The sequence below is a fragment of the Hylobates moloch genome, unplaced genomic scaffold (assembly GCF_009828535.3).
Source record: "Hylobates moloch isolate HMO894 unplaced genomic scaffold, HMol_V3 SCAFFOLD_4, whole genome shotgun sequence".
NCBI lineage: Eukaryota > Metazoa > Chordata > Mammalia > Primates > Hylobatidae > Hylobates > Hylobates moloch.
In genome coordinates, this window is record NW_026652279.1 from 80,372,582 (window position 1) to 80,395,520 (window position 22,939).

The following is a 22,939-nucleotide window of genomic DNA, read 5'->3' on the forward strand; positions in this document are numbered from 1 at the left end:
CAAATTTGCTGCAACACTCTGGCTTGATATTATCTTGACCAGACTTCTCTGAAGAAGACCAAGTAAAATTATGCAGTGTGTTGACTGATTCTTTAGGTTTTAGCGTCGACGGGAACACATCAAAACTTATTTGAAATAAATAAAAGTAAATGTGCATATGAGGTTAATTATGTTCACTTACATGCCACTTCCAGAGATGCATTTCGACTCACTGCTTCACCAAGATAGTTCCTCGCAACACAAACGTAGCTTCCTTCATCAGGTTTACTTCTGCGCCCATGCACGATGCGCAAGAAGAATAAGGATCCGCTGGGCAGAAGCATCCTGTGGGACCGGGGATCGTCCTTGTCAGTCTCCACTCGCTCCCCATCCTTGTACCACTCAATGGTGGGCGTTGGCCGGCCCTCCGCCTTACAGTTTAGAGTCGTGGGCTCTCCCTTAGAGACGATGACATCGGAAGGATGCTCCACAATCCGCGGGGGAAAGTCTTCCTGGCGAAGACGCGATCCTACAAAACATGACAGAATAAAGACAAGCTTTAACGTTTCCTTATCTAAACCTTCGGTTTCACTTAGGTTCCTGATGGGAAAATTAAACTCTTCGATTATCCAATTGAACATTATTTTATGTTTCGTTTTGTGTATGCATCTCATAAGTCATCTCAACTCCTTTGTAGAATGGGGCGATACCAATAAATTAATATGTTAACTCAAAGGAGTTAGGTTTAATGTGTTCCATGAATCACGACAAGCAAAAGTAAAAGAGAACAAGAGCCTTTCTTGTTCTTCTGGGATCAGCATGGGTACTAAGATGAGTAAGACTAGTTTCCTGTCCTCAGATTGCTTATTATACACTGGGGAAGAAAGCCACGTTGGCAAGCACCTAGAAGACACACATAGATATCATTTAACGTGCTGCCAACGTGTTATCAGACTAACACAAAAAGAGACCTGTAAACTATCTACAAATATTATCTGCATTTAATAGATGAGGCAAAAGCTTAGGAAATGATGTTAGTTGCCCAGAAATGTAGATGAGGCAAGCAGTAGAGGCAGGATTTTGAACTCAGGTGTGTTTGACTGAAGAGCTCAAGTACAAATCCGTATGTTAAAATGCAATACGCTGCATAGAGGTATACAAGAAACGTACTATAGGCAGAAAGAAAAAAAAGTAAGAGTTAACCCTAAATTAAGCATAATAAGAGATCTCTTCCTCCCAAAAAAATTACATTTAGATTCAGCTGTAAAGAATGAAAAATGACAACTAAAAGAAAAAGCATCATGCCAAGAGATACCATCAGCAAAAGGACAAGGAAATGAGAGTCACGTGCATGGTACATTTCCTAATCAGAAAGGAAGCTGATACGGCAGGAAAAGGTTTAAGGCAGTTGTGGAGCCTGAGACAAGGCTTTGTACCATGTTCTGGAGTGTGACTATTCTTTTACCAGGCTCACAGATTTTTAAGGGGGCAGTGACATGACTGTCAGTACAATTCAAAGATACTTTTAGTCTGTATTATCAATAAGGGATAGCAATGGAGACACGAAGACAGTTGCGATTTACTTAAATAGTTCAAGAGAAAAATAAAAAGAACCTGACCTTGGGAAATGATGGTTTAGGTAGAAAAGAAGAAGGAAAAATACATCACATCAAAATGCTTGACAGAATTTGGTATATCATCATACACAGTACAAAGAAAGAGAGATCGTACCAGTGACTTCCCTGTGAATGCAATAAAAGTGGGGCCATAAGCGGCATAAGAAATCGGAAGAGAGGCCGGGCACCATGGCTCACACCCGTAATCCCAGCATTTTGGGAGGCCGAGGCGGGTGGATCACCTGAGGTTAGGAGTTCGAGACCAGCCTGCCCAACATGGCGAAACCTCATATCTATTAAAAATGTAAAACCTTAGCCAGGCATGGTGGTAGACGCCTATAATCCCAGCTACTTGGGAGGCTGAGGCAGGAGAAAACCCGGGAAGCAGAGGTTGCAGTGAGCCAAGATCGTGCCACTGCACTCCAATCTGAGTGACAAGAGTAAAACTCCATCTCAAAAAAAAAAAAAAAGAAAAAGAAAAGAAATAGGAAGAGAAGGATCTTTTGATATTTTACAATCAAATTTTTGCATAATGTGTTATTTTAAATATTTTTCATTTATATGGTGTCAATTACCATTATTCATGAAAATATTCTACCAGCTGCTCCAAGTAAATAAAAAGGAGATGCTGAGAGGAATCACCATATATGGGGACATAATGATTATATACATAAGCACTTCTTAAAAGTTTGCTGTTATATAAGACTTTCCAACCAATCACCTAATATGAGCACATTTCTCTTCAACAGATAGCAGTAATATTTACTTGTCAATGTTACCTCAGTTCACTCTCAATATTAATTGAAAATACATATTTTAATGTATTAAAAGGAATTTAATTTAGTCTTAAATGAACTTTATCTTTCTGAAGAGGATTAACTCTTAAAAGTTGCTGACTATTTTTTTAATCACATGAGACCAAAAAAGAATGTATACATTACAAGTGTTAGAAATCTAAAGCAAATTACGGTTCACAGGTCAGAACTTTTAAAAAAAAACTAAAGAGATCCAAAGCATCTAGATAGGTAATTACAGTACACATCACAATAATAAAGGTTACAGATCATGAGTACTGGGTCTTAAAGCAATGAGGAATTTACAGAATACAAAAGTAACAATGAATTTTTAAATTCATAATCAAGAAAGACCCCAAAGTGTTTAAATATGAGTGGCTGAATAGAAGTAGCTTGCAAATCAGAAACATATTCTCAATGTAAAGATCTGGATACATAGCCGTAGACTCTGATCTTAAAATACATCAAGAGTTTTATGTCACTTTTCATGTAACAGGCATATAGTAGGTTACAATCATCTGTTTAGATAGCCTCTTTGTTCTCCATGAATCTCCCTATTAACAGTCACCTACATTCTCCCTACTGCAAAAACTGTTCTACTATTAAAAGTAAGCAAGTAAATCATCCATACTACTAGGGTGCTATTTACTATATCAACTTGTGCCCTAACTTATTAGGCAGTAGGCCTGGAAAAGGGCTGAATAAGACCGAAATATGCTAATACTTATTAAATAAAATATAAAATAATTGATTTATAAAAGAAAAAGTGAAAAAATAGCTATTTAGCAATAAAATTAAAATCCAGTATGTCCAATGAGCACAAGAATTTTACTCATTTATCATTACAATATACGTAAACTATGTTACATAAAGATTATAGTACTGTCATATCAAGACACTCTTCTAGTAATTTTACTCCTGCTTTAATAAAAACACCAAAGAACATCTACAATCTAAATATAAAAACTACGAAATGATTACAAGAAATTATAGAGGCAAGTTTTTATGATTTTGAGTTAGGTGATGGCTTCTTGGATATGATACCAAAAGCACAAACAACAAAAGAAAAAAAGAGATAAACTGGATGTTATAAAATTTTTAAGTACTTGTGCTTGAAAGAATACTACCCACAGAATCAGAAAAAAAATCTGTGAATCATATACCTAATAATGGATTTATATCTAGAATATATAAAAAACTCATAACTCAAAAATATAAATAATCAAATTTTAAAATAGGCAAAGGATTAGAATAAGTAGTTAGACAAATTTGACAAAGAAGTTAGACAAGGCGATAACCACATAAAGAGATACTCAACATAATTAGCTATTAGAAAAATGCAAATCAAAACTACAATGAAATACACTTCACACCCACTAGGATGTATATAATCAAAGCAATGTAAAATAACAAGTATTGTCAAGGGTTGGAAAAACTGAAAGCTTCATCCATTGCTAGTGTGAATTAAATCGTACGGTCACTTTGGAAAACAATCTGGAAGTTCCTCAAAATGTCAAACATGTAGACCCAGCAATTTCACTCCTAGATATATATCACCCCAAAATGAAATCATACATACACACAAAACTTACTCATGAATATACATAGCAGTATAATTCACAATAGTCAAAAAAGTAGAAACAACCCAAATGTCTACCAACTGAATCGATAACAAAGAAAGAATCAACAACATAAATATCCATGATGAATGGATAAATAAAATGTGCCATATCCATATAATGGAATATTATTCAGCCTTAAAAATGAAGTATTAATAATACATGCTACAACATAGATGAACTTTGAAAATGTAAGTGAAAGAAGCTAGTTGCAATGGACCACATATTGTGCGATTCCATTTATATGACATGTCCAGAGAAGGAAAATCCATGGACATAGAATGTAGATTAACGCTTGCCTAGGGCTGGGGTATGGAAGTGGGGAATGAAGGGGGTCTGGGCAAGTGCTGCCAATGGGGATGGGATTTCTTTAGGGATGATGAAAATATTCTAAAATTAATTATAGTGATGGTTGCATTACTCTGTGAATGTAATAAAGATTATTACATTGTACACTTTCGGTGAATTTTGTGGAATATGAATTATATCTCAAGCAATTTTTAAAAAATTGATAAAAGAGCACTGTGAACAAGTTTGATAAAAGGTGTGTAACAATTTGTGCTCACTCCTAACAACAGTTAACGTTATTTTCTTCATTTATAATTTTAGGTTCTAATGAAATCATCAGGCCTGCAATAGATAATTAGGACATAAAGTGAACTTTAAAGGTCTCATCAGCCAGATAGATAGAGAAAAAGAAAGATAGATTAGATAGACATAGATATACAAAAATACAGCTTTACAATCTAAGTTTTATGGTGTTATTAAAAATATGGGGATTAATTTTGAGCTTTCTTAAATTCAGACATTACATAACAATAGCAGTGGTCTTTAAGATGGATCCAATGCGTAAGTCCTTGGATTCCTTAAAACTGTGTGTGGAAATGAATATTATTGTGTAAAGGGGAGGCGGTAGTGGTGGTGTGGGGTGGGGGGTGTAGCTTTCATCATATTCCCAAAGATGTTAGGCCTTTAAGATTATCAAGGAGCACTAAACTACTGGGTATTCTGTGTTATTGGCTAAAACAACTCCATTATTTGGTCAAAAAATAAAGCTGAGTTGTCAGCAAAACTCAATGGGGACTGAGAACAGAATAGTAAGGGGGAGTGGGGGTTGTTCATCACATGAAGTGTCATGAAACAGCTCAACCTCAACACTTTGGATATCTAAAGTGTGAGCCCCTCAACTAGCAACAAAAGCATGATCGAAAGGTGTATTAGAAATAGAGGCTCTTAGGCCCAAACCCACATATCTGAAATCTGAATCTGTGTTTTAACAAGATTCCCCTCTCTTCATCAGGTATTTGCATGCACAATACCATCTGATAAGCACTGCTCACACCAGTTTTTCTATGGCTCTGAGCCAACAATGTTTTTAAAAGAAGAGGAGGAGGAGAGGGAAGAGAAGGGGGATGAGGAGGAGGAAGTGGTAACAAAGAAAACTTACACAGCCTGTGAAGCTTGAAATATTTACTAAGGTTTGCCCACCCTGCTCAAGAGTCCCTGATTATCATTTTCCATTACAAAGTTCATTTTTAATTTAAATTTATTTTATAAATTTATAAATATCTCTTCTACAGATTTCAAATGAAAATTAGTTTGACAGCAATGTTATTATTGCCCATATAATGAGAATTTATTCAAAGACTCCTATTTGAACAGATATGCGAAGTGATGTATGAAAATAACCATCTACAATTCTAATTTTGTTTGTGGCTGATATGTCTGGCATCTTTTTATATCTCAATTATTAATTGGGCAATCAGTCAAGTTTTAATTAAAATAATATGTATTATTAAAATATACATAAATTTATATATTATTAGTATATTATATATAAAGTTTATATATATTATAATATATATTAATAAAATATATATTTAATTAAAATAATATATATTAATAATATATAAACATATATATACATTCCTTCTCTCTTTTATAATGATAAAGATAACAAAAATTGGTCAGAGGGTCCTAAAGATGAACATCCAAATGTTTATTTTTACTGTCCAAGAAAGTAAGTTGTGAAATTGTCATGTAAATTGTCCATAAGAATAGATAGGAGAAGCAGAATGAGAACTCATGACCTTTAATCCAAAATGCGCCAGGCTTCTTTAGAAATGAATGGAGGACCAAGTAAAGAATGCACATGGCATCTAGGCCAATTCCAAAGCCCTCTTCTAAGGTTGATTTCAATAAAATGTATCACATGAATGTCACTAGTCATAATTTCAGCAGAAAACATTTTCCTCGTTTTTCAAAGCCTGATTCTCAGACTGCCTGCATTAGAATCACATGGGATTTTTTTTTTCTAATGCTTCATGAATTTGCACATCATCCTGGCCCAGGGACCATGCTAATCTTCTCTGTATTGCTCCAATTTTGGTATACATATGTGCTGCCAAAGTGAGCACTAAGATATTTCTTTAAAATACAGATTCTTTTTATTTATTTTATTTTATTTATTTATTTATTTATTTTGAGACAGAGACTCACTCTGTCGCTCAAGCTGGAGGGCAGTGGTACGATCTTGGCTCACTGCAACCTCCGTCTCCCAGGTTGAAGCGATTTTCGTGCTTCAGACTCCTGTGTAGCTGGGACCACAGGCACACACCACCACACCTGGCTAATTTTTTGTATTATTAGTAGAGACGGATTTTAGTCATATTGGCCAGGATGGTCTCAAACCCCTGGCCTCAAGTGAGCCTCCTGCTTCGGCTTCCAGAAGTGCTGGGATTACAGGCATGAGCCACCTTACCTGGCCACCAGATTCTTAGTCTCCATAATGAGCAAGGTGCATCAGAAATTATCAGTGAAAAGTTCCAAGAAGCTGCATTTTTTCCATGCTTACCAGAAGATCACACACTTAGACCTGGCTAGATGTAGCATTCCACAGCATTATCAAGTTCGTCAGCCAGATGCAGATGCACCTTAATTTGCATAATGGATTATTTCTGCTTCTCAGAGACTCTCAATGATTTTGTAACGATTTTTGATAAAATATTTGATATTTTACAAAATTGAGTGGTATATTAGCACTTCAAATTTTTGAAGGTGATGTATAAATTATAACTCATGAATATAGTTTAGTTTTCTTTAGTCAGTAACCACTCATTCGCAGTGAGTGCCAGAGAACATTTGTTTTCAGGAAGAGATTTCAATCACGTGTATAATAAAAGATGAAAATGCACCTAGAATACCTGTTGGTTTCATTTCATGTGTTACAGAGTAAATGTTTCTGCCTCATTGAGTTGGAGTATAGTATTTCCTTGAACCAAGTTTTATTTTTCTTTTACAAACTGGAGATCCCTATCAACTATTAGTCCCTCCACAAGTCAAGCAATGTATTTCAAACTGTTCCAATTTTTTCTGAGGGCAGAAGAAATTCTCGGCAAATTAGGGATAGAGTGTGAAATATACTTCCTCCAGCAAAATTTCTGTGCTGTGCTCATTTTTCTCTCTTAAAAATGTATAGGCCAAGGCGGGCGGATCACGAGGTCAGGAGATCGAGACCATCCTGGCTAACTCGGTGAAACCCCGTCTCTACTAAAAATACAAAAAATTAGCCGGGCGTGGTGGCAGCGCCTGTAGTCCCAGCTACTCGGGAGGCTGAGGCAGAACGGGGTGAACCCGGGAGGCGGAGCTTGCAGTGAGCCGAGATCGCGCCACTGCACTCCAGCCTGGGCCACAGAGCAAGACCCCGTCTCAAAAAAAAAAAAAAAAGTATGTAACAGTATGTTCTAGCCATAACTATGCCTGTTTTAACAAAATATTGATCCCCAAAATGATATAAATAGAATTAACCTAGGAAGATTCTCCAGGATTACTTCAATTCTGAATGTGATCAGAGCCACCTGCTGATATGAGAGATACAGTAGCACTACACGAGAAGGTGAAGGTTCCCTGACACAGCACAACAGGAAGGAGGCAGTGTGGTACAAATAAAGAACACAGGTTATTGATCAGTTAACATTCATGCCTCATTTGTAACAGGTAGATCAGGACATCAATGCTATAAAGAGTGGTTTAGGCCGGGCGCTGTGGCTTACGCCTGTAATCCCAGCACTTTGGGAGGCCAAGGCGGGCAGATCACAAGGTTAGGAGATCGAGACCATCCTGGCTAACACGGTGAAACCTCGTCTCTACTAAAAATACAAAAAAAAATATCCGGGCATGGTGGCGGGTGCCTGTAGTCCCAGCTACTCGGGAGGCTGAGGCAGGAGAATCGCTTGAACCCGGGAGGCGGAGTTTGCAGTGAGCCGAGATTGCGCCACTGCACTCCAGCCTGGGTGACAGAGCGAGACTCTGTCTCAAAAAAATAAATAAATAAATAAATAAATAAATAAATAAATAAATAAATAAATAAAAAGGGTGGTTTAGAAGATTAAAATAAATCATATATATGGATCACCAGGATGGGTAGTAAGTATTGTGTGTAATATTTTTTCTCCTCCTGCAAACCATGACAAATACTCCAACTCCAAAATTTATTTCCAAAATTTAGCCCATAAAACTCTATAATCCCATTGACAATAGTTTATCTTTGCTGAGGATGATTCTGACATTAATGTTTTATTGCTTGATATATTTTAGCTGGACCAGGCTGATAGCTTTACAGTAGATTTCCAAAGAATTAGTTGTTACTATTTATCGTTAGTCAAAAATATATCCAATTCAAAATTTCCTTCACTGAAAGAAACATATCTCATTGCCACTGCAAATGCTATCTACATTGATTAGTGAGCTAAGGTAATTTGCAATGAAATGGAATTAATGAATCATTCCATCAATCCATCAAGTCTGTCCATAACAACTTTTTCATCCTTGAATTCTTCATGATGATTAAATTCCAGCTTACTTTGTTTATGAGGGAGGAGGGAATAGAAAATTATTATGAGATAACTTTTTTTTTTTCTAGCGGTCCAATGATGTGGTAGGATATGGTGAGAAGGTCAATATTTGGAAAACATGAAGGCCATTTTATCCATTTGAACTTTACTAAAACTCTCTCAGGGGGTTTCCTAATTTGCCATTGGCCTAAATAAATTTATAAGATTACTATTCCTTCTGGAAGCACAGCAGTGCCATGTTAATAAGTCTAAATTTGAAACAAAATCAAAATTGAGACCTAAAAATACTACCTATTTTTTAGAAAATTTCAAAATAACTTTTCAGTGTCCTAAAACTAAAGGGCTGATAGTGTGAAAGGGAACTGATAAGGATAGAAGTTTGTCAAACTCAACAGGCAGCCTCGATTCTGAAAGTTTCCAGTTGTACAAAACAGCACCCTGCAATATCTCTGTGACCTCGCTTTCCAGATCCAGAAAACAGAAGATGAAGCTATCAGAGGTCGTTTTACAAGCCCTTATTTCATAGATGAGGAGGAAAAATGGAGTACTAAAGAACTGCAGTTTCTTCCTCACAACCAAAACTAGAAGGATACACTTGTCTTAGCTGTGGGTCCAAGCTCTGTTTTCAGGATGACATTTTCTTCTCTATCACCTCTTCTTCTTACCCAAATTTTAGAAGTCTAAAATATTATTAGAAAATCCCAAGCACTAGATTTCAGTTGTTTTTTGTTTGGCTTTTTATCTGGACGAATATATAGTTAGTTATATCACCTTAAGCAATTACCTAAACTGGTTTTCTGTACTATTTATTCATCCCAAAATTGGTAAGTGGAAGAGTAAATTGCTACAGTCTCATTGTTCTGTAGCACGATCACACTCTTTATGGCTGTCACATTAATGATATCTTAGCAGACATACCTAAAAGAAAGCATAATGAGTAGCAGTTTAAATTTATGAACACACGGTACATATTTTTAAAAATACACACTTTAGATTACTGTTCATACTTTTGATAAATGTATAGATTACAAAAGTTGGCCTTTGTAGGTCTTGTATCTGCTGTCAAAAGCAATGGATATCACATGAATTCTTAGAAAACCCTCCAAAAGTTAACAATGATTTAAAAGACTGAAAACATAGCTTAGAAATTTATTTCTAAATTTCTATATAATTTATCCACATTGTCAGTAAATGCATCACTCTACAAATCATTTTAACCAAAGACTGACTGGCTATATTGGATAGGTATCTTAAAAATAAATATGTCCACACACTGGGGTCTGTCGGGGGCAGTGTGTGGAGTGATAGCATCAGAATAAATAGCTAATGCTTACGGGGTTAATACCTAAGTGATGGATTGACAGGTGCAGCAAATCACCATGGCACACATTTACCTATGTAACAAACCTGTACATTCTGCATATGTATCCCAGAACTTAAAATAAAATGTAACAAATAAATAGATATGTCACTAATTATATAAAATAAAACCTTCAGCATTCAGCAAAGATCTTTAAAATTTTCTTCCTTAATTAGGGTGAATGAGTTGATCTTTCAGGTGAAGGTAAGTAACACAGATTCATAAAACTTTCAAACTGAATTTCACAATTGTATTTCAGGTCTTTACTTATCTACCATTAACAGAAATTGCCAAAAATATGAAAATTAGGACACTTTTCCCCTGTTTTTTTCCTCCACTACCGCATGTTATTCAGTGCCTTTATCAGCTAAGTCTTAATCACATTTTTAAAATGCTATTCAATTTTCTGGCTGCCCACACCAAAATTGAGCCACTGACTGAGCAAGTGGGCCCCAGTGACAGGTAGAGCCTCAGCACCCGCGGGGAGCGCAGGCTTGGTTTGTGTAAGTTAGAGTCAGAAGCTGAAGGCTATCAAACCAAAGGTGGACAAATAAGAATATATATATGAAGATACAAATAGAAATATATATATTCTTATTTATGTGTGTGTATATATATGTGTGCATCTATATATGTGTGTGTGTGTATATACAACATTCCTATGACTCCATGAATACATACATATTTGTATATATACATGTATACACATACACACATATGTATATGTACACACAGATACATGTATATATGTGTGTATATATATATATACACACACACACACACACACACACACACGTATATATAATATCGAAGATAAATTTTGAAACTCCTAATGTGAAGGTTTCTAGAAAACTGTTAGGGGTGATTTTCCTCTTGAGAAATAACAAATTACTCTTCTACTTTATAAATTCATTTCCAACAATTCAGTGAGGAGCCAATTTATTAACCTGGATATTCATCCACTGCTATTTCAAATCAATTTGCTACATCTTACATGGTTGAAGGTATTCTTTAAGTGTGATTTACTGCCCAATCAGAGGTTTTCATGGCTTATGCAGATTTACCTTACAACGACAAAAACAATCCCTATTCCAGGAAGACAGCTTTAAAATCTGGCTTCTTATTATCACATTTATAATATTCTGATGTGGTTTAAAATTACATTTGGCTTTACAAAAGGTGATGCAATGAAACAATCTCAAAAATCATTAAATTGTCTAATAATGTTTAATTTTCTAAGAACCATTGGCATTTATTTAATGAAGACTATGAGTCTGTCTCCAGAAAAGGGGATTCCACTTAAATAAACTCTGAATGGAGTGATATCATTTTGACCTTCTATTATATTTCCTTCTATTTCTATATTCTGAAAATTCTGCAGCAGTAGCATTAATCTTAGTAACTGAAGATGCCAAAAGACCCAGTGTCGATGTCTAAAAAACACCATTCACACCAGCAATGACACTTTACGCATGCATGTGCTAAGCTTTGTTAAATACTTAGTTAATACATTTGTCAGGAACTCTTGATAAATTTTCCTGTACCCCAAAATATTTCATAATAAAGTTAAATTGAGATTCAATGATCCTACTTGAAATTTCAGACAAACTTCTTTTGCTATATAAGTATATAAAGGATTTTTAAAAGACAGATGGAAAACAAGATTACAATCCAATAGTTTCTTAAAGGAATAATGGCTAAATCACGACCAAAAAAATTATAGCTTTCAAGCGCCAAATGCGTTAGTTGCATCATGTCCAAGGGATGCACATAATGACTGATTTTAGGCTTGTTCATTTCTAATCAACATTCATCTACTACAGAACTTGGCCTAAGATGCAAATCTCATTGCATTACTCCATTATTTGTAAAAATGTGATTCATAAATCATGGATTGGTTTATGTGGAATGGAGGTAAGGGATGGTACCCCAGGCAATGGATGCAAAATTTTGTGCAGATACGTGCATGTTCCTTTTTAAGAAATGATAAAGTATATTTTTGGTAGTTAATATAAATCATCTGTCAGTAAGAGGACTGACTTGAAATTTCTCTTGTTCAAATGCTGAAAAGAAGTGTGAACTCAGGCAAATGTCTTACCTTCTCTCCATCTTGTTTCCCTATCTATAAAACATAGCAGTATCAGTCGAATAACATTGCTGAGAAGATTGAATGAGATTTTTCCATGTGCTGAGTACACAGCGAGCACTCAATAAATGTTCCCTACTAGTATAAGCATTATTATAATGTATAACTCTTTTATTAGTATCACCTCTGTCTCTAAACTCAAAGGAGTCTGTAACCCCCTTAAAAACAATGAACCACAATCTATAAGATATGGCCTTTTTAAAGCAAATGTTGATGCCTAATAACTCTGTGTCCCTCTAAACTATTTTACTGAAATATATACCAACACTGTTTATTTTTCATTATAAGAATCTTGGAATGACTCCATGATTAATGCATAGGAAGCATCTATTGATTTTTTTGGTTGCTTTTCCATTATAAGTTTAGAGAGAACTAAGGGATATTAAATAAACTTTATTGAGGGTACAACAACATGACTTAAATGACATGACAGGAATGGGAATATTATCAGAATATTATCTGAAACGGACTTTTACCAGTAGTTTCAAGAGATGGTCAAAACAAAATCATTCTCGTCCTTTAAAAGCAGTAACTTTTCCTAGAAATTTCTAAATGACACCTTTATGAAATTGTGTATCTTTAAATAAAAGGCCCAAGTCAAAAGTGAGTAGAGTGATCCCAAAGATGAAAAGAAAGGTTTCCTCTTGGATGCTGGAAATGGCCATAACCGAGTTGGCTTAATACTGTACAATGGCTTTTGGAAATCTTTCCTAAAGTTTGTGTCTTGGAAACAAAGGAGGCTTATAAAGGTATCCAAATACAACTCGGGCTTATGGCTCTGTCTTTGTACCATACTGAGAATGAATGGATTTTCACAGTTGACCAAACTGAACAGAAGTGACAGCATCATATTTCTTCAGGGGTATTTGCAGGATATACACCTAAATTGTTAAGTCTTTACTCCACCAAAAACACCTTAGATAAGATTTGTGACATAAAATAGCTTGAAAAAGAGGCTATGTTTTATCAGTTGCAAATAGCTCTAAAATTTGGAATAAGCTCTGTTTACAAAATTATAGAATCTTATAGAAAATTTTGGAGTTTGTATTTTGCCTTCACTTTATGCAATGCATTAAAATAATAAATAAGTATAAATTTACGTCTTTAATAAAAATATTTTCTCCAGTTTTATTTGGCCAATCGTAACAATTTTGATGTGACAACTGTAGTAAGGCTATGCAAAGTGGTTACATTTAGATTGCAAACTTGAGTTACTTTAGTAGATAAAGATATAAGTTACTTTAATGATCAGGATACTTTTCATTTGGGGATCTACTTTCTCTTCATTTGTGTCTATTTATGATATCTACGGATGCCTTTTTAGTGACCGATTTAATAAAACTTTAAATTTCCTTTCAGGAGATGTCTTCTGTTTCAGAGCAAAATGACCAGCAGATAACATCACTGCTGCAACACAAATACTGAGTGTAATTTTCAGTTAAAAGATTCTGTGTGCACAGAGAAAAAAAGAGCTTATTTTTCTGCTGAATGGAGAAGAGCAGCAAATGTGAGTGCTATAAACGTTTTCAAATGATCTTTTTCTGCTTGAATTATGTTTCACTAAAATATATGAGTCTCAATTCCTTGAGTCTCTCAAAAAACATCTGCAGCTTCTAGAAAAGTTATGGAATAATCTTGTTTTCCACTCAGCCCATTTACTTTGAAGCCTTATCAGAGGAGGGATCAAATGAAACTGATCATCCCCAGGTTTCCCAGGTTATTACCATGCGGACATGGAATTAACCTCCAGCCAGCCACTCTCGAAATGCAATGCTTTCTTGTCACAAAGCACAAGAGTGGAACACAGAATTATTCTGGATTATGCTAAAAGGAAAGAAAAATGCTGACAGGCAGAGGTATAAAAATATCAAGTGATAAGTTTTGTGAAACACAAGAACAATGATAGCTTTGAACAGGGTGGCATTTTTAAAATGTAGGAAGTTGCCTTTACCATCAAATATTCAATATATCAAACTCTGATAAGTTGGATCTTATAAACAACCAGCAACTGCAAATCTGGAAGAAAATGAAAAGTATACAAATGTTAAGAGTATAATGATGTTTGCCTAATATTCCATGTAATTTTTCCCACTTTCAAAATGAGGCAATAACTGAATTTTAGTGTTTTAGTGATGCGCTCACTGCTGTCGAAATTTTTTTAAAAAGAACATTATTACTGGTTACTTTTGTTATGAATTTCCATTATAAACAGAAAAAAATATTTGAGTTTTACGTAAACTAGTGAACTAGAAGTTTGAATTGTCTAATAATTTCTGACCCAATAGTTAACACCTCCCAAGGTATGTATGCCTTAGATGTCTACTCTTCTCTTCAATGAAGATAATTCACTCATTCCACAGAGAATTCATTCCCTCTCATAGTGTTCAGGTATTATCTCTATGACAACAATAGCCAAATGTGAGTTTAGTATCTGCAGCTAAGGAATGCTCTAGGCTTTGTTCGAGTGTCCATCTGAATGCTCAGTCATCAGCTCAAGGTCCATCTATCTCAGAATGAAACCCTCACCTCTCTCCTTGTCCCATATTTCATCATCTCTCCTTCCTGACATAACTCCATCTTTCTCCAGGTCCCTAATGCTCACAATCCCGATGGTGGGGTTTAACTCTTCCATTTCTATCATAATCACGTGGGCATATATTTCTGTAGATTCTTCCTTCTTTCTCCAGGTTTGTGTCTGGAACTAACTGCCTCTCAGTTCCACAGTCACCATCTGTCTCTCTCGACATAATTTCACACTATCATCATTCTAAATGCCTCATCGTTTCTCTCTTCCAGATATGTTCTTTCCCTTTCCTCATCACTCCATTCCTAGAAAAAAATGCACATGGATTTTGGAACAGTTAGTGATTGCTTTTCTTCAAACAAACACAAAGTAGGTTGGCCAGGCAAATCTCAAACTTTTATGTTTTCTAAATTTTTATACTCCCTTGGCCAGAAGAAATCTACTTATTCATCAAATTGACTTATAAATTGGGACTTCCCTAAGTCCATCTCATGCATCCAGAATTATTTTGCCTCATGAGTCTTACGATGAAGTATAAAACTCTGAACCTCCATGCTGGGGCTCAGCGTTTATTTGGAGAGAATTTACTCAGGCTGCCATGAGGTCTTTGTGACACTGATTTACAGTCAAAGGTGCCAGAACATCACTTACTATACTAGAACTTGGCTGTGTTTCTCATTTTTTGAGTTTACTGAAAATTTGAAAAAATACACTGACTGCAGGGGGGAAAAAAGAGATGCAGAGTTCTCTGTTTCATCAAAGTAGCTTGTGCCTGACATATGTATCTAAACTGCCCATATTGAAATCAGGTCCATGGGCCAACTGCTTCAGATATGAATCCCGAAATGACGATGGAGGCATTGATATAATCTGGCTGATTTTTTTCCCATTTGGTGTGAGTACATTTAAATACTGTATACATTTTTTAAAGAATCTCCTATTAAATAGGGGCCTTAATTTAATCTCTGGACATTCCTTGCGAGATTAGCCAAAAAAAAAAAAAATGTTTTAAGTGTAGTAGCATGAATACACATTCACTCATCACAAGTACATTTGTACATACTAGAGTGTACATACAATACACTATTGTGTGTATACTATGTAGCATTTGAATCAACTAGTACCAAACCCTGAAAGAAATTGTAAATATGAGTGTGTGTGTGTGTGTGTATATATATATATATCTGTTAATTAATATATCTGTTGGTATGTTTCACAGGAGAACTATATCAACAGTCTAAAGTTCATCAACAATCAGGAAATGGGGAGATTATATCCCTGTTATCATTAGTTTACAACCAACTAATTTCTTTAATTATCCTCATAGGGCCTAAAAAAGGTATTAAATACCCAATGATCAGTCACAGAAACAGAGGCAGGGATAAGGGCATAATCTATGACTTTGCCAGGCTCAGTAAGCACCACCTTGATGTACTGATGTTTCTTAATGAACAAGACAAGCACCACCAATTAGACAACTGACAACTAGGCTGAAAACTGAAGTGTCAAAACAGGAACCAGGAGTGACCTCTGAATGCTAAATTATTTTAGATGGTACTTAATCACTATCACAATGGCAATAACAAATGTTAGCAATTTTTCTTTACTACAACAAGTGATTCTGCTTTATACTTTATACTTCGCAGGCTAATCTGTTAGTGTTTTTCCCTCTTTTTACATTTTGTTGGAATATAGCTTAAAACGGTGTCTTATTATGACCAAGTTATATCAATTAGTATACAATTAGAAACATCCGCTATGCATTGTTTTTAAATATAGGGCCTATGCCGTTGGTGTGCATAGAATCTGGATTCTTACAGACCTCAGCTTCAGTCTTGGTTCCTGGAGGGCAGGTTATTTCTACTTCTGAAGTGAAGGTATGGGGAATTTTAAAGCACTGGATTCTTTAGCCAATCTTAAGAGTGATTACAAAAACCACCCAAGCATTGGAGTTTGGGGAGGATGCAGGAGAATTCCAGGTCAGCCTGAATAAGGAACAGCCATATGTATCTGTGTCTATATCTCCATTTATAGCTATATAGCATTCTACATTAAGCACATTGCCTGAAGAGCTCATTGCTCATAGAATTTTCTTCAATAAACTAAGAATGTTACAATACTTAACACACTTTTGCACAAGCCACTGCCTCCCTTCAACATAACAAAAATAGAAATTCTTCATGCTCACACACTGGCAGGCAGCCCACACTTGCCTGTATCACGATTATTTCTGAATGACTTGGCACAACCTTTAATGATATGCTTCTTGCATCACAGGATTTGATGTTCCATTTTTGCCCAGCTCATCACGTTAGTCTCCAGAAGTTGTATTTGCCTGATTGTTCTGAATACACAGGGGCATTTCTTCATGGCTATCCTTAGAGTGCACACTCTCAAGCTGCCTCAGAGGTGAGATCACCTTTGGATCTCCACTGGCTCAGTTCCTTTGGATGGCATCCAAGACAGAACTGCCTTCTGCTGAATTTCACTGCTGTGGCCAATGGCGTAATAATGAGACTCTTGTGTCAATGCCCCTTGGATTGTAAAGAATCAAATTCCCAATATAAGTACAAGCATTTACAATGATGTGTTTATTTTCATTTTATTTCATTTAAATAAACTTTTTTTATTTAACAATCAGAGCCAAACACTGGATATCAAAATATATGATCATGTCAGTAACCTGTAATTTTCCATAATCTAATCAACTAGCCCATAGCTATCAAATACACAACACACATGCACGTGAGTATAAACACATAGAACCATGAGAACAAAATTTTTCTCATTTTTCTCCTCAAGGAGGAAAAATATCACTCAATATTAATGTCAAATACTTGAGCCATTAAACAAAACAGGCAACTCCAGTGAATACCTTATAAAAACCATAATGTAAAATATACATAATTACATAATCCAATTAATATATCCACTCCTTTCTAGTGGAATAATGCTTAAGCAATAATGTAAGCCTCCAAATACTATAAATTTATGAAGAGAAATACATAAGCAAATGTTTTCAAGCTTTCTGCATTCATACCAAAGGCAGTTGTATGCATTGGGAAAAGGACACAGGTCTACCCTTACCGTCAACTGTAGCTAGCTCAGCTGAAGAGAGCTTTCCAGTTCTTGGCAGAATAACAAATTCTCGAGCAGAGAGGGGATAGGGGTGAGATTTTTTTCTCCTGTAAGTAACTTAATGAATGAAGTACTAATTAACATTATGGCATTGATAAATGGAGAGAGAGATTAGGGATGTACTCGATATTCAGACCTTCGCAGATGGACTGTCAAAGCCACATTAATTCCTATCTCATTGGAGCATCTGCTTCTCCCATAATCCACTGGCCCTTGGTACGAACAACACAAACTGTTGTGACTCAATTCGATTTATATCAATCTAATTTCTTTTAATCCAATTTGTATTCCAATCTACTACCTTCTAATCACTTAAATCTTCAGCCTCCATCTGGTAAATTTTCTCTCAAAATTAACCAAGCAGATGCCTCTGCGATTGTCTTCCACAGTCAAGCTAATCAGACCCTCGCAGTGGCCTATAGAACCCACTGAATAGGTACGTGACTTACGGTGTTGTCCTTCTAGTTACAGACACAGCGAGGTAGGAAGACCATTTCATCTACCATTAATTGGTTCATTTGCATAACACTGCTTGGGAAAAAACACAGGACACAAAAGCCAAGAGAAGAAAAATACAGGAAGAAAGCAAAACGTGCTCATTTGTCAAGTGAGGTTTACAATTCAATCTATCTTTTGTTTCAGTTCACAAACACGGAGCGAGAATATTAAACACTGTATGATGGAACAAGCTACCCTCTGTACTCTACGTAATTAAAAGAGTTTGTCTAATAACCACAAAGTCATATTGAGACCCAACTTTGGTTCATCAATATGTTCTTAAAAGCAGCTTCTGAATTTCAGAACGATGTGCTAATTTATTCACTTGAGCCTATGTGATATAAACAACACAGCCCCTGGCTAGCACTGACATTCACTTTCATAGAAGTTCCACTGTGATCCATAATTAAGGTCACAGATTCAACATTCCCCTATAAGCAAACTGGACGGCACTACCTGTGGAATGAACATCATTACGAGGACACAGTAATTAGCAAAAATAAATTAACAAAGAAGGGACTAAGAACATATAAAGGCAAACATTATGGTAAACTACTTTCACATGAGACTTACGAGGTTGCTTTCATTAACTTATGGCCATACTTCTTATACAGTAGATCTTGATTATACTTAAAAGTTTTGTGGGGTTTTTTTTTTCAAATTCGAAGTCACCATCAAATAGAAATATTCACTTATTCAATGTAGCCACATGATGAATTGGCCTCAGGAAGACCTTTGTTGTTAGGAAAAACCTGGAAGGCTAGCCAAGAAAAATCATTAAATCTAGTCTATCTTGGAATGAAGGATACCTGTAAAGTCAGTCTCATTAACATTATGAAACAGAAACATCAAAGTTCCTTCATAAAGCATAACACAAAGGATTAATAGTTGGATTACATAATTAAATATAGGGCTGGGTGCCGTGGCTCACGAGTGTAATCCCAGCACTTTGGAGGCCGAGGTGGGTGGATCGCCTGAGGTCAGGAGTTCAAGACCAGCCTGGCCAACAAGGTGAAACTTCATCTCTACTAAAAATACAAAAACTGGCCGGGCATGATGGTGTGCACCTGTAATCCCAGCTACTCAGGAGGCTGAAGCTGGAGAAGCCCTTAAACTCAGGAGGTGGAGGCTGCAGTGAGCCGAGATCGTGCCACTGCACTCCAGCCTGGGTGACAGAGCGAGACTCTGTCTCACAATCAATAAATAAGTAAATAAAATAATTAAATATAGAAACTATTTCTACAATTCTGACAAGAGTAAGATATAAAAGACAAGTGGCCAGGTCACTGAGTGTTCAACATAACCAGAGAAACTCAGCTGCAGAAATCAAAGGGCTGTGGGAAACTGGTAGCTCTGCTGAGTTGCAGGGTGTGGGACGCCCCGATCCATTTCTATTTCAGCCCTAAGACAGCCAGTGACACACACCACTCAATGAATAAAACCAAAAACTTTTGGGCCCAATTCCATTTTACATTTGCTACTAGAACACTTTGTCTCTCTGAGTCTCAATTGTTTCATCTGTAAAGTGGATTGAAAATTCCATCTGCTGCTACATACCATGTTAAGGATGAAATGAGATCAGACATGTAAACTGCACTTTTTGAATGCCAAAGCACCGTGTCAACGTAAGACAGTATGGCAGGGCCACTGAAGAACATGAACTCTGGACTGAAATTTGAGAACCAGCCTCAGGGGTTGTGTAACTGTGGGCAAATTGCTAACTCCTGAACCTTGGTGTAAAATGGTGACGATAATATCTCCTACTCCCTGTTACGAGAAGAAAATGAATTCACATATGTATCATACTTAGATGGGTATTTGAGACAAAGTATCCCAGGAAAACATGTGTCAGCTAAAACATATAAGCTAAGACTGTTTTGTTTACGTTGTAAGTTTTCAAATATGTTTTTAAACTGGATGTTTATAAACCGCTCAGAAGCTAAAAAGCAGTGTGTATTTTCTCAATGATATTTTTCTTTTCAATAACAGGCAAATTAAGTTGTAATAATATAATTATTTAAGGTGCTGCATTGAGGTGTATCCATATGAGTGGAAATAAAATGTAGTAAATAAATTAGTTTTAATTGGCTCTTATGTGAAAACAGTGACCTCACTGATATCAATAGTGTGATTAATTATTGAAACAAAGTTACTGCATACTAGATGCCAGACAGCGTGCTGGGGGGTGGACTTGAGTGCCAAAGAGGCTCACAAAATTGACTTAAAATCGTAAAAATATTGGTTAAAAGCCCACTTTCATAATCCTGGCCTCAAGGAGAAAGCAGAGACAGAAACTGGCAGAGATTCTAGAATATCCAGGAATGATTCTCTACGCAGCTAGCCACCAGTACACTCAAAGACCCCTGTCTATTCCACACCTGTGTTCTAGCAAAGAACAGACCTTGATGGATAAGAACAGACGTGTGTGTGTATATACGAATAGTCAAGAGGACTCAATGCTACTCTGAAAAACAAAACCCTTGAAAATCTAGACAAGACTACAAGACTGGAGAGTCCAGCTGACAATGGACCAAGGTCCCAGCTTCCATTTTACCACAGTCCCAGCTAATGGTTTCTGCTCTAACCTTTCATGCCTCAGTGCCAAGACCCACCCCAGCAATCACACACTTTAACTGAAGCTAGAATTGACAAGGCTTGCTGGTCACTTGTATACAATAACTCAAGAATTAGTTTATCCATTATTGTCCTAGAATTCTGATTATTTAAAAGATCTTGTTTCTTCTGGAATAATTTATTTCTGATGTCCAGCACAGTACCCTGGTATATGTTCAATTCACTTTCAATGATACTATAATAATATCCAATAATAACAACAGAAATTATCAATATGGCTATAATTTACTGAATTTTTAGACACCAGTGCTTTACCAAGATTCTTTTATTTCATTCTCACCACAAACTTTGTGTAATGATCTCTGTTTTATAGATGAGGAATCTGAGATTTTAAAAGCTTGTATAGATGCACAGGAAACTGTCATTATCCACAGTACTCAAGGCTTTCAAAACATAGTTGAAAGTTTTTGCGCTCTATTTTTCAAAAGGCAAGAATATATATTTCACACGTGCTATATGTCATCATTGTGGTTTTTTGCCTAAGATTTAGCTCAGGAGACAGCACATTTATCAATAAGGAGTACCAGTTTGTTGAAGTGAGCTGTTTCAGTATCATCTTTGAAGGTTCCCTTTATCTAATCCTTTCCTTAAAAACTTTAGCTTCTGCAGCTTTAACAAAATCTGCACTAATCAGTATCAGTTTGCTGATATCCATAAGGCAAAACTGAAAACCCATAATTTTGACTTATTTTAAAAAAAAAAAACACACACGCAAAACTCAAAATTGTCCGTAAGGCCAAGCTTATAGCTTTAATTAGGGCAAATTATTAAAGTTCATATAGATTTATCTGTATGTTATGACTTAGTTATTTATAATGCAAAATGCTACATTATTTCTATTAGAAATTATAACTAATCCTTATTTGAACAGTTTTATTCAAGTTTTAAGGCAATCATTTGTAAAGATTCCATATAATTTGATTTTGAAATAATTTATAGGTGGTTGGTGAGACATAGCTTAAAATGAGAGAAAAATTTATTAATTATGGAATAACAGAAAAAAATTATTTTCCTCTCATTTTACTTATTTTATTTGCATTTTAGAACATCACTTAAAAACACAAACTTTAAGAAAAAAGAAAAAAAACATAAACTGCTGTTAGATGTTTTAGTACCATGTATGGTAAAATATCTTCCTTCCCCAAAGAAGTTTTAAATATTTGAATTAGGTGCTATAATTTAAGAGTCAGTCTAATTAAATCCCTAAAAAGTTAGAGTCTTCATAGAACAAAGCAGAAACCATAAGATAGCACACTAAAATGGACAATAACCATCAATGCAGGAGAAAATACAGAATTTATATATTTTATGATACAGTTAAAAATAAATTATGGAAAGACAATAAGTCTTTCTAAATAAAACTATAGGATAATAAAATGTGCCCAAGGTTTTCAAACTGTTTTAAACTATTAATATCTCCTTTGTGTTTTCTTTTGTTTTTTTTTTCTTTTTTTCCCAATATTTCCTTACCTCAGCAAAGAACAGTAATTTTTAAGTCCCACTAAGATGCCATAAGAAATAGCAGTACGTAAGCCAAGTGCGGTGGCTCACACCTGTAATCCTAGCACTTTGGGAGGCTGAGGCGGGTGGATCATTTGAGGTCAGGAGTTTGAAACCACCCTGGCCAACATGGTGAAACCCCATCTCTACTAAAAATACAAAAATCAGTCGGGCATGGTGGTGGGCACCTGTAATCCCAGCTACTCGTGAGGCTGAGGAAGAGAATCATTTGAGCCCGGGAGGTGGAGGTTACAGTGAGCAGAGATTGTGCCATTGCA

General features: G+C 35.7%; 1 protein-coding gene and 1 non-coding gene across 7 annotated transcripts in view; both read right to left on the reverse strand.

Moving 5' to 3' along the window:
* The window catches only part of ROBO2 (roundabout guidance receptor 2), a 635,780-nt gene that overhangs the window by 575,611 nt on the left and 37,230 nt on the right, over positions 1-22,939 (reverse strand). For all 6 annotated transcript variants that reach the window (XM_032150412.2, XM_032755092.2, XM_032755094.2 and 3 more), the window contains exon 2: positions 182-508. In XM_032150412.2, the coding sequence (XP_032006303.1) occupies positions 182-508 (327 nt within the window). The remainder of the gene's footprint in view (positions 1-181; positions 509-22,939) is intronic.
* Positions 6,315-6,425, reverse strand: LOC116467648 (U6 spliceosomal RNA). Its single transcript, XR_004247864.1, has one exon. It is a non-coding gene; the product is annotated as a U6 spliceosomal RNA (small nuclear RNA).